At 44.2% G+C, this 18,934-nt stretch overlaps 1 protein-coding gene across 6 annotated transcripts in view; it reads right to left on the bottom strand.

The window, feature by feature from the left end:
- Nucleotides 1-18,934, bottom strand: part of ash1l (ash1 (absent, small, or homeotic)-like (Drosophila)) — a 217,194-nt gene that overhangs the window by 20,367 nt on the left and 177,893 nt on the right. For 5 of the 6 annotated variants that reach the window (XM_043684017.1, XM_043684014.1, XM_043684015.1 and 2 more), the window contains 4 exons: nucleotides 14,305-14,462; nucleotides 10,126-10,278; nucleotides 8,843-8,897; nucleotides 2,782-2,914 (listed from right to left, as the gene is read on the bottom strand). In XM_043684017.1, coding sequence (XP_043539952.1) covers nucleotides 2,782-2,914; nucleotides 8,843-8,897; nucleotides 10,126-10,278; nucleotides 14,305-14,462 — 499 coding nt within the window. The remainder of the gene's footprint in view (nucleotides 1-2,781; nucleotides 2,915-8,842; nucleotides 8,898-10,125; nucleotides 10,279-14,304; nucleotides 14,463-18,934) is intronic. The other variant, XM_043684018.1, reaches the window with a different exon arrangement.

The raw sequence follows: 18,934 nt of genomic DNA, 5'->3' as shown, positions 1-18,934 counted from the left end.
GGCAAATAGGATTAAGTTGAATCCAAAGGGATTTTACAAATATATTAAGGACAAAAGGGTAACTAGGGAGAGAGTGCAGCAGGTCAGGCAGCATCCAAGGAACAGGAGTATCGACGCTTAATTCAATAATGATTCCTGAAGAAAGGCTTATGCCCGAAACGTCGATTCTCCTGTTCCCTGGATGCTGCCTGACCTGCTGCGCTTTTCCAGCAACACATTTTCAGCTCTGATCTCCAGCATCTGCAGACCTCACTTTCTCCTCAAAGAATTCAATAAGACTTGTAAGGCAAGATCTACCCTTCACAAATCCATGTTGGCTGTCCCTAATCAAGCAAGGACTTGGGGGAGAAATACAAAACAATTAGGATTCTTGCCCCTGATGCTAATGTTGTTGGACAGTGGATGCAGGATACTCAGGCTCAACTTCAACATTTTTAAATAATTGAACAGCCTCCCAGCTTATGAAGAAAGGGTCTTTTTAGACTGTTCTGATGAATCAGCACTTCCACAAGATTGAGAGAAGAAAACTGCAGACAGGAGCAACACTGGGACAGGGAGAACTCAGTCTTTACCACTTTGCAAGATCCCAAGAATGTTTTCCTATTCTTGTCAGCACTCCGTGTTATCATAAGACCACAGGATTTAGAACCAAAGTTAGACCATTTGTCCCAATGATTCTCTTCTGCTACTCAATCATTACACTCAAACCCAGGAGCGCTTCTCATTACAATTTAACATTCCCCCAGCAGGGCAGGATGAAGAGCTGTCAGAAGATGGAAGCTAAAACACACTGGATGGGGCTGAGTAAATACATCTCCCCATGCAATACCTGAACTGATAAAATAATGCAAAAAAGGTGACTTCCAAAAGAAAGCAATCCATTCCCAGCACCAACATTCTTCAAAGCACAAACATTTAACAAAATTACTAAATATAAAGCTGGAGAGGGTTCAGAAAAGATTTCCCAGGATATTGCCAGGAATGGAGCATCTGAGTTACAAAAATAGGCTGGGACTTTTTTCACTGGAGTGTAGGAGGTTGAGGGATGACCTTATCGAGGTTTATAAAATTATGAAGGGCATAGATAAGGTGAATGACAAGGATGCTTTCCAGGGTGGAGTAGTTCAAAACTAGGGGGGCATATCTTTTAAGATGAGAGGAGGGGGATTGAGAAAAGGACATGGGGGCAACTATTTTTTCTTACACAGAGTGGAACAGACCACCAAAGAAAACGATAGTTGCAGGCACAGTTACAACTTTTAAAAGACATTTGGGTAAGTATATGAAGAGGAAAGGTGTGGAGGGATATGGCCCATTTGCAGACAAGTGGGACTAGGTTATTTTGGGGACATGGTCAGCGTAGACTAGTTGGACCAAAGGGTCTGTTGTCATGCTGTATGACTCTGAAACAGATACTAAAAAAAATCACAAAACCCACACAGCCAGTTCACTAACATCAATGACCTCTGTGAACTGACCACACAGCTGCGAGGTATTTGCAGAGTGCTGTGCATAAAGCCATTTACCTGGCATCTCATTATCACAGCCAAAGGCCTTAATGTCTGGCTGATTACCTCACGTGCTGGGCCGGCATCTGCTCCCAGTTGTGGCTAATGAGCTCCCACAAATTAACCTGCCAACATGAACACTGTCAACAAGAAAGCTCAGAAATCCAAAAGGTCATTAGGGCCCACAAGCCTGACCTTTTTCCAATAATCCATAACCCCACTTACCTCCCATTACCCCCACCCACACAACTCACTAAGCCTGTAGCTCTTCATAGGCAGATGCTGGGGATTAAAGTCAAGATTAGACTGGTGCTGGAAAAGCACAGGTCAGGCAGCATCTGAGGAGCAGGGAAATCACTGTTTCGGGCAAAAGCCCTTCATCAGAAATCTGCCTGACCTGCTGTGCTTTTCCAGCACCACTCCAATCTTGACCTGTAGCTCTTAATGCCCACTTTCACATTCCCCCCCGCCAAATGCTTCATCCCCACAAGCTCACACTCAAAACATTGGCAGCAGTGCTAACCACTGTGCCACCGTGCCGCCCACTCCAATCTTGACCTGTAGCTCTTAATGCCCACTTTCACATTCCCCCCCGCCAAATGCTTCATCCCCACAAGCTCACACTCAAAACATTATCAACCTCCTTTCCTTCTAGAAAGTTATGTCTATAGCTTGCTTCCCCAGTAACTTATTTTATATAATTTTAATTAATTATCATATTTTCTCTTGAAGGCCAAGCCCATGATGGCACCAGGAGACTATTTGTTAAAGCATCATCAGTGGTTCCTTACCTGATACCGATATCCAGGGTAGAAACACTTCCTTTTCCTAACACAGGGCATTGAAACGAACCTGACCATCTTTACAGCTGGCCTGGAGAAGATCAGCTAATCCTGACAGGATCACCTGAAACGTACAGCTCAGTACCACAGCACCCACTGTCAGTGCACACACTCAGTACCCACAGCACCAGCTGTCTCAGATGACATTTTAAACGTCCTTTTCAACAAGATGACCCGAACACAAGCTGATGATGTGGGAATTCAAGGCTGGAGATCCCAAAACCAGCAAGATATTAAGCCAAGCAACACATTCTCAGATGAAGGGGTGAGGGGTGAGAACATAAACATAATCTTTACTCTTCATGACAGCAATTGGAAAACAAGTGACTCGTGAAGGTTACATGATCTGGACACCATGCAATGGGTAGCAGACTATTTCCCAATAACAATGGTCATAGCTGCCAAACCAAGGTAAAGAACTACTTCCTCACCTCGGCATTCCTGAAGACTTTCAGCATGTCTGCATCAAAGGCTTCTACAGTCTTATAATGGCCTGTGAGGATCTGTTTCTCGATACTTGTGAGATCAATTGGATCTGTAATCTTCTCATAATAATCAGATTTTCTGTTTAAAATGGAGAAATTAGAAATTAAATCAGTACACACTCCTTTGTGAGCATATGAGGAATTAGGGAAGGGGTTCAATGCAACAAGCTATGTCTGAGAGTGAGGAGGAGACAGAACGCAGAGTGCAGTGAGGAAAGGTTCAGTCACCAGCTTCATTAGGAAAATGGGTGCTTGTTTTAAAAAAACAAGCTTGCACGGGAAAGGTGTGCAAGTGGGACTGTGTTATACTTGCAGAGTTTTGGTAAGGACAACAGGCTCAATGACGTCCTTCTGCCCTGTAACTTCTCAATCTACAGGCTGCATCTCTTCAAATGATCTGCCACCTTTTGTCAGATTTAGATTCCTCAATCAACCTTAAACAAGTAAAATCTCTACTGACCAGCAAGACGTCTACCTTGGCCTTATGAACACTACACTGCGTTCACCCAGCAGGTGGGAGGAGTATATTATAGCCCCCTCATGAAGTGTGCCCCCTCATGGTGCTCTCTGGTACCTCATCCAATTGGAGGTTCTTTGCACTTGACCTGAGACAAGGGGTGCCCTTGTATTATTCAAAGGTGAGGCAGCATAGCTTAAAGAAACATTTTGGTTCTCACTCAATGCACACAAAGACCTCCTAACAGCACAGCTCACAATCCAAGGCAAGACACTCGAACTGCACCCTTTCTTGCTCCTGCTGATGACTGTAGCTCTCAGTACAATAGAGACTGGACACTGAGCCTGGGACACATTGATCCCGTCATTCCTATGTGCTCACTACCTTAAATGTCCGTTCTGTCAGGAGGAAGTTTACACATTTTGAATGAGTTGGGCTGTAAAAGACTCCGAGGAGAAAGTGAGGACTGCAGATGCTGGAGATCAGAGCTGAAAATGTGTTGCTGGAAAAGCGCAGGTCAGGCAGCATCCAGGGAACAGGAGAATCGACGTTTCGGGCATAAGCCCTTCTTCAGGAATCCTGCTGCGCTTTTCCAGCAACACATTTTCAGCTCTGTAAAAGACTCCTCCCACCTGCTGGGTGATGGCAGTATAGTGTTTATGTCACGGGACTGTTAATGCAAAGGCTTAGGTTAATACTGGAGGGACTGTAAACTGAAATCCCACTAAGTGGCAACTTGAGAGTTTAAAAGCTGTAAATAAAGTGGCAGTTTCAGGGAATGTCACCATCAAGTTGTCAAATCATTGTATGGTTTGAATACTGACAGTAGTATTTCTTCTTTTCTGAAGAAGAGCTGAAGTCTTTAAAACTATCCAAGGATTTGATAGGGTAGAAAATGTTTCCACTTGTGGGAAAGGCCAAAACACAAAATAATCACTAAGAGACACCCATTGGGAAATCAGGAGAAACACCTTTCCAAGGAGAGTGGCAATACTGCGGGCTTGTTACCACAGGGTGTCCTGAGGAAGATAGCAGAGATGCAGTCAGAGGGAAGACGGAAAAGCACATGAGGGAGAAAAGGAAGAGAAGGATATACTGAAAGGCTAAGTTAAAAAGAGGACAGAGGTGGTTTGCTTGGAATGAGCCAGCTGAGCTGAATGGCCTGCTTCTGTGCTGTGTTTTATTTCCAATACATTGTGTAAGAGTTACTTGCTGTTATTTTAAACTGAGGATTGAATGTGTTAAAAGTTCTCATGGTAATAAGCAGGGTGCCTTTTTCAGGCTAAGAATTTCCATTCTGGAATAAAGAGAATGACTGTAATCAAAATGAACTGCAACATGGGCATCATGTCGACAGCTGAATTATTTTTTTAAAAAAAGTTACATTCAACAGATTGCCTCAACTTCTCATTGAACTCTGCTGCAGCAAACACCTACTCATTAGAAAAGCAATGAGCAGGTCCCACGGTATCCATCCCTGATTAGTTTAATACTGCCTTACAGGAAGTGCACAGTGCCAAGCTTCACAGATGTGAGCACTTAGGCACCAATTACATGACAGGATCAAACAGCTGTGGGGGCTTGTTCTCTTTCCCCAGGAATCGGACAGAATTCCAGGTGAAAGGGAGAGAGGGGCCCACAGCACAGCACACCAAAGTGAAACCAGGCGGGAGGATGAAGTCAGCCTAGAAAAGAGATCCGACTTGGACTTATTCAGTCCCATGTCACGTCCTTGGGACTGTTCCCAAGTGCTCAATTTCCAGTGAGTTCTTTTCCAACATACAGTCAGCCTTACACTGGCAGTTTTGAGGAGGAAGGGGAATGGAGCTTGCGGGAAAACCCACAGTTCTTTCTTAACGTGGGCTCTGGAAAGAGATAACTGACTGAAACTTAAAATTCAAAGCAGGAAAGGACAAATCTTTTGATGATTTTATTTTCCTTGAGATCTTATACGCTTTCTCAAATGACACTGTTTCTAACACAGCTGCTCTAGGCAAATACTGGGAAGATAGATAGGGAACCTCAAAAATACTGCCACATTCCAATGGCCTCCCCATCCTTTCCCTCAAGTCAAATCGTTTTTATTGTGAGGGTAGGGATTGTGGCCAGGTGAAGAATAAGGATTCTTGGGTATGTGCGTGTGACCAGAAGGTGGTGGAAAAGGGCGGGAGGGACGGGAAAGAGGGCCAACCACAGCTGAGCACACCCTGAACCCTCAGGTAACAGGCACATCTTTAACAGTTTGCTCCGGGGCCACTTGTATTGCCCTAATGGAGATTTGCCACACTCATCACAGGTCAGGAAATAGAAACCAACCTCTCCTGATCTAGATGCCACTATGTGCTGGTGACACAAAGATTGGTAGAACTGTAAATAGTGCAGACAGGAATATCAAACTACAGAGACATCAGCTGAACATCAGAATCGTGGTAGCTGGATTTCAATGCTGGTCAAGTGGGAGGCTAACCATTTTGGACCGAACAAAAAAGGATAGAACCAAGGCTTCCCCCCCTCCCCACTTCAAATGATAGATGGAGGTTCAGAGAGATGTAGATCCGCATTAACAAAAATAATCATGGAATGTGCAGCTCGTTATGTCAGGAGCTGGAATATAAAAAGATGGATTTTTGGAATAGCCATGTAAGGGTTGATCAGATTGCAATACCACACACAGCTCTGGCAATGATTTAGCAGCCTCAGCAGAGATTCACTAGCATGTTCTCTGAGATCCAAGGACTAATTTATGAGGAAATTTGGAATATAAAATGTTTAGGGTTGGTTTGATTCAGATGTGTATGAATTTGATTGGAAGTCATCGGGTAGATAGAGAGAATTCTCCTCTGTGAGGAGGGAAGTCTAGGAAAAGTGGACACCACTTGTAACATCAGAAGCAGGCCATTTGAGACAGAAGTTCGGAAATATTTCATCACAGAAAGGGTAGCAGGACCTTCTCACTAACAGCAGTAGCTGGTGAGCTCCATTAATCATTTTAAAATCAGAGAACAATAGATTTTTGACAAAACAGTACAGAGTGATTTGGTTCCAAAGGAAAGATCACAGAATTATACAATACAGTTTAGGCTCTGTGGTCTATCAAGTCTGCACTGACAAAAAAACTACTCCAAATCTACTCTAGCCCCTCGTTCCAGCACGTGGCCCATAGCCTTGAACCTTGGGACAGTTCAAGTGCTCATTCAAGAACTTGTTAAAGGTTGTGAGGTTTCCTGTCTCAATAATCCTTCCAGGAAGCACATTCCAGATTCCCAGCACCCTCATGTAAAACAAACCCCCTCTAAACTTCCTGCCTTGCATCTTTAAATAAGTTGTTATTAACCCTTTAACTAAACAGAAGAGTCTGCTTCCTACCCACCCTGTACATGCCCCTCTAATCTTATCAACTTCAGTCAGGGAAGGCCCTCAGCATTCTCTACTCCAAACAAAACAACCCACGCTTATTCAGCCTCTCTCTTCATTGAGAAAAATAGTCCGTCCCAAGCAACATCCCAGAGTCTGTTAGGTCTGAAGGCTGATAAGTCCCCGGGACCTGACGGTCTACATCCCAGGGTACTGAAGGAGGCGGCTCTAGAAATCGTGGATGCATTGGTGATCATTTTCCAATGTTCTATAGATTCAGGGTCAGTTCCTGCGGATTGGAGGGTGGCTAATGTTGTCCCACTTTTTAAGAAAGGGGGGGAAAGAGAGAAAACAGAGAATTATAGACCAGTTAGTCTGACCTCAGTGGTGGGGAAAAATGCTGGAGTCAATTATAAAGGACACAATTACGACACATCTGGATAGCAGTAACAGGATAGGTCAGAGTCAGCATGATTTATGAAGGGAAAACCATGCTTGACCAACCTTCTGGAATTTTTTGAGGACGTAACTCTGAAGATCCAGTGGACTTTCAGAAAGCCTTTGATAAAGTCCCACATAGGAGGTTTGTGAGCAAAATTAGGGTACATGGTATTAGGGGCAAAATACTGACATGGATTGAAAATTGGTTGGCTGACAGGAAACAAAGGGTAGTGCTAAACGGCTCCTTTTCAGAATGGCAGGCAGTGACCAGTGGTGTGCCGCAGGGATCAGTGCTGGGACTGCAGCTTTTAACAATGTACATTAATGATATAGATGAAGGTATTAAAAGGTGGCAGGGTGAAATGTGAGGAGGATGTTAGGAGAATACAGGGTGACCTGGACAGGCTAGGTGAGTGGACAGATGCATGGCAGATGCAGTTTAATGTGGATAAATGTGTGGTTATCCACTTTGGTGGCAAGAACAAGGCAGCAGATTACTACCTAAATGGAGTCAAGTTAGGTAAAGGAGAAGTACAATGAGATCTAGGTGTTCTTGTACATCAGTCAATGAAAGCGAGCATGCAGGTACAGCAGGCAGTGGAGAAAGCTAATAGCATGCTGGCCTTCATTACAAGAGGAATTGAGTATAGAAGCAAAGAGGTCCTTCTGCAGCTGGACAGGGCCCTGGTGAGGCCGCACCTGGAATATTGTGTGCAGTTTTGGTCTCCAAATTTGAGGAAAGACACTCTGGCTATTGAGGGAGTACAGCGTAGGTTCACGAGGTCAATTCCCGGAATGGCGGGACTATCTTATGCTGAAACATTGGAGCGACTGGGCTTGTATACGCTTGAGTTTAGAAGGCTGAGGGGGGATCTGATTGAGACGTATAAGATTATTAAAAGGATTGGACACTCTGGAGGCAGGAAGCATGTTTCCACTGATGGGTGAGTCCCAAACCAGAGGACACAGTTTAAAAATAAGGGGTAGGTCACTTAGAACAGAGTTGAGGAGAAACTTCTTCACCCAGAGAGTGGTGGGTGTGTGGAATGCTCTGCCCCAGAGGGCAGTGGAGGCCCAGTCTCTGGATACTTTCAAGAAAGAGTTGGATAATAGTGGAATCGAGGGTTATCGGGATAAGGCAGGAACAGGATACTGATTGAGGATGATCAGCCATGATCATAATGAATGGTGGTGATGGCTCAAAGGGCAGAATGGCCTACTCCTGCACCTATTGTCTATTGTCTATTGAATCTCCTCTGTACCCACTCCAATGCAATCACATCCTGCCTACAGTACAGTAACCAGTAAACTACATAGTATGCCACCTGTGACCTAGCCAAAGTCCTGCATAGCTCCAACATAACCTCCGTGCTCTTACAATTTATGTCATAACTGTTAAAGGCAAGCATTGCGCATGTCACCTTATTAACCACCCTATTAACTTGCCCTGCTGCCTTCAGGGATCAGTGGACAAGCACAAGAGCCCTCTGAGCTTCCTAGCTGAGGACTCCCTCGTCTTGTAAGTCTTCCAAATTGCTTCACCTCACTTTTTAGTTTTAAGTCCCATCTGCCACTGGCAGACAGTTTAAAGATCAGCCATGATCTCTCACTGAATAGCAAAGTCTTGAAGGGCTGAATGGCCTCATCTTGTTGCTGTGATGTAGAAACTTTTGCCACAGTCTTTCAGTGCCCATCTTTAAAGCCCATTTGTCCCTGGCAAACTCCATCTGGTGATGTACTGAACAAACTGCTTACTTTTTCCTTGATGGTAGATTCAGGAGGGGCGTGGCCAGTGCTTGTTCTGATGAATCTGAAGAAATTTTGAAATGAAAGAAATATATTAGTGAAGTTTCAAATGCTAATGATTATTTGACTGCAGAATGAATGAATTGGGACTGCAGTACATAAAGTGATTTATAATCATCTTAACTATTTAAATACATATTGCTAAAAATGTGAAGTGGGTCATGTCCTTAGCCAATGATCCATGGGGGACTTGAAAACCTACCTGCCTTGTTACCCCCCAATATGACTTGGTATCAATATTTGGAATGAGCTCCTTGGAATGTTTCAGTAAGTGCTATGTCAATGCTTCTTGTCATTGGAGTTCATATTAATAACAATAAATAATGACACTTAATTAAAAGCGTGGATGAGTAACATTCTATTTATATAAAAACAAAGGACAACTCATCCCATTGTCATCAACTTACAGCAGTGTCCTGTAAACATCAAAAAGACTGACTACAACATTTACTGGATTTAAAAATCTGTAACTATGAGATTACATTAGATCAAATTAAGATTCCCTAGTGTGGAAACAGGCCCTTCGGCCCAACAAGTCCACACTGACCCTGTGAAGAGTAACCGACCCATACCCATTCCCCTACCCTATACTTACTCCTGACTAATGCACCTAACACTACGGGCAATTGAGCATGGCCAAATCACCTGACCTGCACGTATTTGGATTGTGGGAGGAAACCTATGCAGACACGGGGTGAATGTGCAAACTCCACGCAGACAGTCGCCTGAAGCGGGAATCGAACCTGGGTCCCTGGCGCTGTGAGGTAGCAGCGTAAATCACTGAGCCACTGTGCCGCAGTTGATATATGCTTTTAAAGTATTCACTTGAGTTGAGCAGATTATGGGATGATCCGATTAAGGTGTTTTAAGATGACTTCAGGATTTGATGAGAATGACAGAAACTATGTTCTTGAGTGGGAAGGTCCAGTACAAATAGGTATCACTTTAAAATCTGGCTCAGGAGTGATTTCAGGAGTCACAGCTTCACAAGTAGGGTTGTGGAAATCAGGAACTCTCCATCAAACATTGCTGAGGCTAGGAATTTTGGAGGTTGGGGATAAGAGATCAAATGTGAATAATGAATGATAGATTTCATTACTGGTCATTGAAACAAGATGGGTTAATGGAACTAAGATACAGCAGTAGCCATGGTCTAATCGAATGAAGCAGCAGATCAGAGGGGGTGGATGGCCTCCCTGCTGTCAAGTTGAACGACATGTTCAGAAACGTACCTTTGTAGGATATGATTGTGTCGGAGATTTCTTTGAAGATCTGAGCCAGGCGGGCGGTGCGAGCTACCTCGATATTCTCTTCTGCTGCGGCTAGCCTCCGGGTTCTGACCGAGCGAGAGGTTTGGAGGGCTGAAAACTGGGTCATGAAAACATCTGCACCAAAGCATAGGGGGCAAAGAAAGCAAGGTGTTTGTTACACGGCACTGCACTCCTGCACCATGTGAAACTGCACAATTTTGCTGATTAATAAGAAAGCTAGTCTGTGAACAGTGGCACACAGTATGCAGAAATGAAAACCAGATTTCATCCACTTATTCACCCTGCACTTGGAATGGCTAGCTTTGCTTTAATTATTTTACTTTCAGAGCAGGCATTATTGAAGACGGATGTGCCAAATGAATAGAGGCATTAAAAATGGGAGGAATGCATTGATGATCTTGAAAGTATAACAAGCAACTTAACTGGGAAGACAAGACAGCATGTTCGGGAAATCATAAGCCTCGAGGAAAAACAGAGATTAGAACCAGCTCCCTCCAACTTGGATTCTTTCTTTGCTCCGAAGGAATCCCTTGAACAGCTCGATGCTAAATAAATCTGCAGAAAGTTCAGGTTTCATGATATACTGGTGTATCCCCTCATATCCTATGCAGCTACCTCTTGACCATTTCTCCTGCATATAATAAAAAGTTTGCTGCCCCTCACTTTTGGCTTGGTAAAGGTACAGTTAAGTCTAGGGAGGAGCACAGGTATTACTAAATCATGTGGAGGTGCCTGTGTTGGACTGGGGGTGGACAAAGTTAGAAATCACACAACACCAGTCTATAGCACAACATCATTATCTCGGGTGGTCCCTCGCAGGCGAGGATGACTCTGTCCCACTCTCAGGGTGTGGTTGTTGGGACTGTACATACTGATGTGGCTACCTCAGGCTGTTACACTTGGGGCAGGAGGTGGTCACAGGAAAGGGGTGGGTGGGGTATTGGTGTGGCAGCACCCTCCTTTCACCTTTTCCTGATGACAAGTCTCCTGGTGCTCAATGCCTTCCTACATGCTCCTTCTCCACTTTGGTCAGTCTTGTGCGAGTGATTCCCAGGTGTCGGTGGGAGCGCCGCATTTCTCTAGTGAGGACTTGAAGCGATCACTGAAGCACTTACTCTGTCCACCTGGGGCTCACCTACTGTTTCAGAGCTGGGAGTAGACTTTTCCTTGGGGAGTCTCGCGTTCGGTCATGCAGACAACATGCCCAGCCCATCGCAGTCTATTGGAGGGGGGGTCAGTGCCCTAATGCCATGCATGTTGGCCTGGCCGAGGATGCTGGGATTGGTGTGTCTGTCTTCCCAGTGGATTCACAGGTTCTTGTGTGGGCAGCATTGGTGGTACTGCTCAGTGTCTTGAGGTGTCTGCTGTGGACTGTCCCCATCTCAGATGCACACAGGAGGGTAGGAACCATCACAGCTCTGTAAACCATGAGCTTGGAATAGGATGTAATGTCGTTGTTCTCGAACACTTTTTCTCAGCGTGCTGAAGACTGTGTTAGCACACCAGAGGTAGGGCTGGATCGCTTCATCAGTATCAATACTTAAAGTAGAACTGAACATCCATGGTGCACTTTTGCAGCTGGGCATGTTGCGAAATTCCAGCTATTGGTTTGACATCAATAAACAAACTGACCATCCTACATTGAAGCTATAGCCAACTGGGAGGATATGCATAGTAACTGCTTCATCTACCATAGAACACTTGAGCAGGACTTTGACTAGTGTTAAATTTCAAAATATCCATCTCCAGACATGGTGCCAATCCCTAGGTGCATGGTGCCCCTGTAAAGCCTCAACAGGTGAAGGAGCCACTCTGCTTTAATCCAGATTCTAGCTCACTGCCCACTTTCCCATTCAAGTCACTGACCCACCAAACCTAACTCAGGTTATTGGTTCCACTGTACTCTGATTCCACCAGCTTCTTTGGAACCCACTTCCTTTTACTCTCCATTTCAACACCATCCCCCGACTATCTTTTCCCTTTCATGACTAAATGGCCACCCGGTAGAAATAAATAAGCCATTTTCTGGGTTCGCAAGCTTTGTAGGAAGTCCTAAATGGCTTAGCAGACCCTTCAAAGAATCAATTACACGGATGCAGGGCTAAAGGACCCATTTGGGCTTCTAATGACGATGCAGCAGCTTTGCGGCTACTTTTACCAATAGCAGACTTTGCCTTTTTTTGGAAAGGAAAAACGTCATTCTAGAAATAAAGACAATGGACTCCTGCTCTATGGATTAACAAGCCAGGGACATAACCTGTCTTGGTTGCAGTGCCCTTGGGGACATCCTTGTGCTCAAACAGCACCATCTAAATGCCCCTTCTGCCATGTTAAGAGCAAAGAGGTTTGAGCTGAGGAACCATAGCTGAGGGTGGATGAATCTATTGCATTAGTGTGGGTAAAGTGGGTCAGATATTTCACTCCCCGAGGGTACCAGCACACTGCTGTCACTCAGCAATTCAGTACAAAATGTGCATTATGACCCCAAAACCTTCCAAGTCAAAAATGCAACCTTGTCTGACGATACTCTTTACTTAAAGAACAATTACTCACACTCTGAATGGAATGTATTCTGAGGCTCTGTTTGTATTAAGTATCAATATTCACTGAATATTTGTAGCAACACTCCCAGGTAAGTTCACCGCTATAGTATTCCCACGATGCTCTACAGAGGGGGAACAAGGTTGAGGATCTCACAACTGTGCATGAATTATTCATACTGCTGTAACAATATTTCGTCCAGGTTTTTTTTGTTTTGGAGAGGTTTTGAGCCATAGGTGCTGAGCTGTCTCCTCCAAGCCAATAAAGACGAATGAGGGAGGGATCTCACAGAAACATATAAAATCCTGATGGGACTGGACAGGTTAGATACAGGAAGAATGTTTCTGACGTTGTGGAACTCCAAAACGAGGGGTCACAGACTAAGGATAAGGGGCACGCCATTCAGAACTGAGGATAATAATTTCTTCACCTAGAACTTGTTCAATTCTCTACCACAGAAAGCTGTTGGGGCCAGTGGGTCGGATATATTTAAGAGGGAGCTGGATGTGAGCTAAATGGATCAAGGGGTATGAGGAGGGGGATACTGCATGATCAGCCATGATTGTATTGAGTGATGGTGCAGGCTGGAAGGGCTGAATGGCCTTCCTCTGCACCTATTTTCTGCTTCTAAAGTAAACATCTTTTGAGGCCTTGGGCTTTTTTTGAAAAAACAGTTGGAACAATTGAAGCAGGCTAAATGGGTGGAGTCAGGTTCCCACAGAACCAGGGGTTTTAGTAATCAGAGTCATTTAGTTTTAGCTTTCAGCAGTTGTTGGGATTTTGAAGTTAGCTGTGGATGCTAGGACATCGCTCTTGAGTACTGCAAAAAGCTGGAGGCTCTCCCTTGACCAGAATTCTTTCTAAGGTATTCTTCTCTCCTGGATTAGAGAAACACCACACGTGAGACAGACAATCTGCTTGACTGAATTTGCCAAGAGTACGTTAATGGGATGTTACCATATTGAAACAATTGCTGTCTCGTAGTTAAATCTATTATTCTCTTACATTTTCCAACAGAGTTAAAGTTACACCAATTCTTCTTTCCTTTGTCTGCATCTTAACTGTAGGGTGAGAATAAAGTGTGTTCTGCTTAAAGCCAAGCAGTGGAACCAATCAAATTACGTCTGGAACACAGCACCTTACTCTTGCCTTCAAATAAGTTGGGTCGAGGCTATCTCCTTGACGTAATTGGAAAGGGGTTGGTTGATCCATAACATTGTACTGTCACACATGGTTGTCAGTTATTCTCAGTGACCCAGTATAAAAACAGAAGGGGGAAAAAAAAATGGAAGCCTTCCTTGGTGGTGAGTTTGCGATGGTGGTGGTACATGCTCACCGGCCCCAGTGTTGCGTCTGGTCCGGCTAAAGGAGAAGTACATCGCACGAGCAAGTGCTGGACATTGTGACAGGTCCCAGAGGCGAAAGGTTGGTGCCAGCCCATAGCATCTCACATTACTCTCAAAATCAGATCAGACCTCTTGGTCAATACGCAAACACCAGCTAATGCTGAGCATGGGCACCGTCATCAATCAAGGAAACTCTCACATCTCTCTTTGTACCCTCCCACCCCCACCAAGAAAACTCATGTTTTCTCCGTACCAGATTTGATGTTGCCATCATCCCGACAAATTCCATTCCAACGAGTGTACAGTGACACAGACTGACTGTTGTCATTCTCCTGCTTTGCCTCCTCTTGTTTCTGCCGCATCTTCTCCCAGTTTCGGACGAGAAATACATGGTGCTTCAGCACAAAATTCCTGTCAAGATGAAGAGCAAGACAGAAAATGAGAGGAGACATGGAGGTAATGTCAACCCCTGACATAATCAAGTCTGCCCCTCAGAGAATACATGTGGCATGCAAACAAGCAATGATACTCAGTTGGCCAACAGACACTCACTGTTCATTCATTCATCTCAAAGCTGCTTTGTGGGATCCTGACATTTCTCAACAACTCTCCCTGAACCTTATATAAAATTTTCAATTGGTGATAAGGGATTACACAAATACCAGACGATTGTTAATGAGGGAATAGTTTTGCCTGCTCCAGTATGGGATGGGCTGATCTTTGCTGGTCTATTTGAGATCTCGGGCAGGCTGGTGAAAGCAAAACAACCGCTGTGCTTTAACACAGTAACAAACTTGAGTGGTCTCCTGCCACACTCAGCAAAGAGTTGGCAATAAGTTTACTTCTCAATATACTTTCTCACCTGTAACTAAAAGAATCTCCCACCCCAGCTCCCTGGGTGTTTTATGCTCTCCAGTAATTCCCAAAGCAGATATTAACATCATTCTTAGGCTTGATCAATGAGTGCGAGCAGGGCCTACGGCTGATGGACAAGTACACTCAAGTAGAGTCGAACTCTGTGGCCTTCTGAAATCTACTCTCAGGCACTTGTGACTTGGAAATTGTTCCTGGATTGTAGGAAGCAGCAAGACCCTCTCTCTAAACTAGGTGGAGTCAGCACTGATCAGGCATCAAACTTGGGCCATTTCTTAACCAGCTCAGCTACCAGGAGTGCTCAATACTGCCTCTCCAATGGAGACTCCCATGTTCTGTGGCAACAAACATCAAGATTGAGTCAAAATCTGAAATACACTGGGCCTCAATTCATCAGAGTGAATGACTGGAAGTGAAACGTGAACAAAAAACAACCAATTTCATTACTTTCATAACCAGTCTAAATCTGAAACAGTTCTAACAACACACAAGCCAAGTTGAATTAACAAAAGAAAGTGGTTACTACCTAACTAAATAGTGTGCATATATATTTCTGCATTATATAAATCTGTGCATATTTATTTAAGCTAGGACAAAATCCCCTCAGGGTTGCATTAATTTATAATAATACCACAAGTATGTAGCATTATATAAACATGCACACACCCAAAAGATCTCACTTTCTGTATTTTGCAGAAATGTTTCCATACTCAGTCACCAAGAGTTATTTTTGTCCTGCTCTGCCTCGAAACCACCCTGAGTCTCCCTGCCAGCAGTGCGTCTGTCAAGGTTTCTCACCTACAGATCTCACTCATTGTGGAGAAGTAATTGGCTCTCTCCCATCTCAGACAAACAGAGCTGCCCATTACGATAGCAGTAGGAATTGGGAGGGTGGGAGAGAAAGGATCAATTTGGGAGCATTGTGCGAAACAAATGGAGAGTTTAGCAAAGCACAGACTGCAGAATTCCAGAAGCAATGATAGTTGATCTTGGAACAGTGTACAGTTTTAATTTTTCATTATTTCAGTTATTACTGTATATATTTTGATGAAATGCTACCCTCCTTGGTATTCTCTCATGGACTCAAGTCCCTGTGTATCTAATATCTTACCACAGGGAACCAGTTATGTTGAAAAAAAAGGACTGTTTCTAGGTTCAATTAAGAAAAAAAAAGAGAACAGTACAGCACAGGAACAGGTCCTTCAGCCCAAACTTGTGCTGACCCATGATGCATTTTCAAAACTAAACACTTTCTGCAGTGGCACGGTCCCTATCTTTCTGTCCCCCGCCGCCTCATGTATCTGTCCAAATGCCTCTTAAGCATTGCTATTGTATCTGCTTCTACCACCTACTGTGGCAGCACATTGCAGGCACTTCCCACCCTCTGTGTAAAAAGCTTTCCTTTCACATCTCCTTTAAACTTCCCTCCTTGGATCTATGTCCCTCCAGTAACGGGCATTTCGACCCAACTATACACTCTATCTATGCCTGTCATAATTTTGTAAATTTGTATCAGGTTGCTCCCCAGCCTTTGATGTTGAAGTGAAAAACTGACCAAATTTATCTGATCTCTCCTCACATCTAATACCTTCTAAACCATGAAACATCCTGGTGAACGGTTTCTGTACCCTCCTCAAAGCCTCCATATTCTTTTGGAGGTGTGGAGACTAGAACTGTATGCAATAACCTACATGTGGCTGAACTAAAGTTCTATATAACTGCAATATGACTTGCCAATTTTTATACTCTGTGCCCTGACTGATGAAGGCAAACATACCTTCTTGACCATCTTATATACTTGTGTTGCCACTTTCAGAGAACTACGCCCAGATCACTCTGACATTAATACTTCTTAGGGTTCTGCCATTCACTGTACTGTCCACAGCTCCCCAAATGTTTTGTGTTACCCGAAAACCTCCTAATCAGACCACAGACATTCGCCTCCAAATCATTTATATTACAAACAGGGGTCCCAGCACTGATCCCCACACAACACTTGTCACAGATTCCCAGTCAGAAAACAAAACAATGAATAATATAGTTCGGTAGCTATTGTACCAGCCCACTGCAGATCAAGGGACTTCACCTTTTGTACCAGCCTGCCATGAGGGACCTTGTCAAGGCCTTGCTAAAGTCCATGTAGACAACATCCACTATCACCCTGCCCTCCGCCATTTCCTTGGAAAACTCAAGTTTGAGAGATATGACCTTCCCTGCATAAGGTCATGCTGCTGATTGCTAATAATCCCATATTTTTCCAATTGTGAGTAAATCCTGTCCCTAAGAATCTTCTCCAATAACATCCCTACCACTGAGAAAGTTCACAGGCTTGTACTTTTCCAGATTGTCCCTGATACCCTTGTTAAACAAAGGAACAACACTGGCTATTCTTCAATCCTATGGGACCTTGCCTGTGACTAAACAGGATACAAAGATTTTGTACAAGGCCATAGCAATTTCCCCCCTCAGCATTCTGGGACAGATCCATCTTAAGTTTCAAACCACCCAACACCACCTTTTTTACATGGACATGCCCTAGAATATCAACATGGCTCCCCAGGACTCACCATCCACCAGGTTCTTCTCCTTTGTGAAGGACCTCACCCACACCCTCTGGCTCCATGCGTCCTCCACACTTCCCCTGGCTACCCTCTTGCTCCTTAGATACATATAAAAAGCCTTGGTATTTTCCTTAATCCCGTTGATCCCTCTTAGCCCTCCTAGTTCCTTCTTTAAATTTTTTCCTTTATATTCCACGAAGGCTCTGTCGGTCTTCAGCTTCCTAAAGTTTACATATGCTTCTTTCTTCTTGCTGACTAAGCTCTCAATTTCTTGTCATCCAAGGTTCCGAATCTTGCTGTCCTTATCCTTCATGGTGACAGGAATGTACTGGTTCCAACACAGTCCTGAACTCTAATCAACTGCCCTTTAAAAAGATTCCCATGTGCCATATGTGGATGTACCCTCAAACAGCCACCCACAATCTACATCCCCCAGGGAAGAGAGAAGAGAGATGTGTTTCGGAAAGCAGCCAAGATCAAATCAATAAGCCTTGAATGCAAAGAACAGAAACTGCTGGAAATCCACGTTGCAACCACACTCAGATGGGCAAATATTTAGGGATAAGGCTCAAAATCAGTTCAGATGGACAGAATCTGAGCTTCTCTCAGATGCTGACAGGTAGCTGCATGTTTCCAGAATCACCTGCTATCACCACAGACCCGGGTTAACTCAGACGATTAACCAAAAGAACTGCAGATGTTGCAAAAGAAGTTACTGGAAACACTCAGCACCTGCAAAGAGATATCAAAATTAACGTTTCAGGTCCGGTGACCCCCTCAGAACTGAACAGCATTAACTTTAATTTCTCTTCACAGCTGCTGCTAGACTTAGTGGGTTTTTCCAGCAACTTCTGCTTTTTGTTTCAGGGAAATTTAACTGGGTGAAATAAGAACAATCCGATTGTTACGGCGTGAAAACATTTAATTGGGAACTGCTTCGGCACATCACACAACATGAGCTGGAAGTGACAACTAAGATGTTTGTGTGCCACCATAATGCATCATTACGGTAACACCAGCACCGGGACAGCACTAAACTACAGCTAGAGGCCAATGCTCAGCATGGACTGGTCACAGAAAACGATAAAGGGCACTCTGCTACTCCATCAGTTACTTGGCAGCCTGCCGCAGTGCTACAGTTGGGCCTGATAAGTCAATTTCTCAGTCACAGAAAGTTTCCTATTGTTATTCGGAGCTGGATACTCTCAAATGGGTTGAGTGGGATCAGCAATTTGTTTGGCAAGTTGTAGTGTCAATACTGGATTGGGATCATGAAGAGCAAGACTGTCCCCTACCATGAGACTTACAACCCAAACTCTCTATTCTAGGCCATGCAGAGTTAGACAATGCCAGTTTGAACACAGTAATTTGCCACAGGAAGCAGGTGGCTGTTTTTAACAGTGGGATGTGGGTCTGAGCGTTGGGGTGGTAGGCCGGAGAGGGGGTGGG

Source organism: Chiloscyllium plagiosum, chromosome 51 (assembly GCF_004010195.1).
Source record: "Chiloscyllium plagiosum isolate BGI_BamShark_2017 chromosome 51, ASM401019v2, whole genome shotgun sequence".
Taxonomy (NCBI): Eukaryota; Metazoa; Chordata; class Chondrichthyes; order Orectolobiformes; family Hemiscylliidae; genus Chiloscyllium; species Chiloscyllium plagiosum.
Note: the sequence above shows the minus strand (reverse complement) of the source record. Positions and strands in the feature narration are given on the sequence as shown.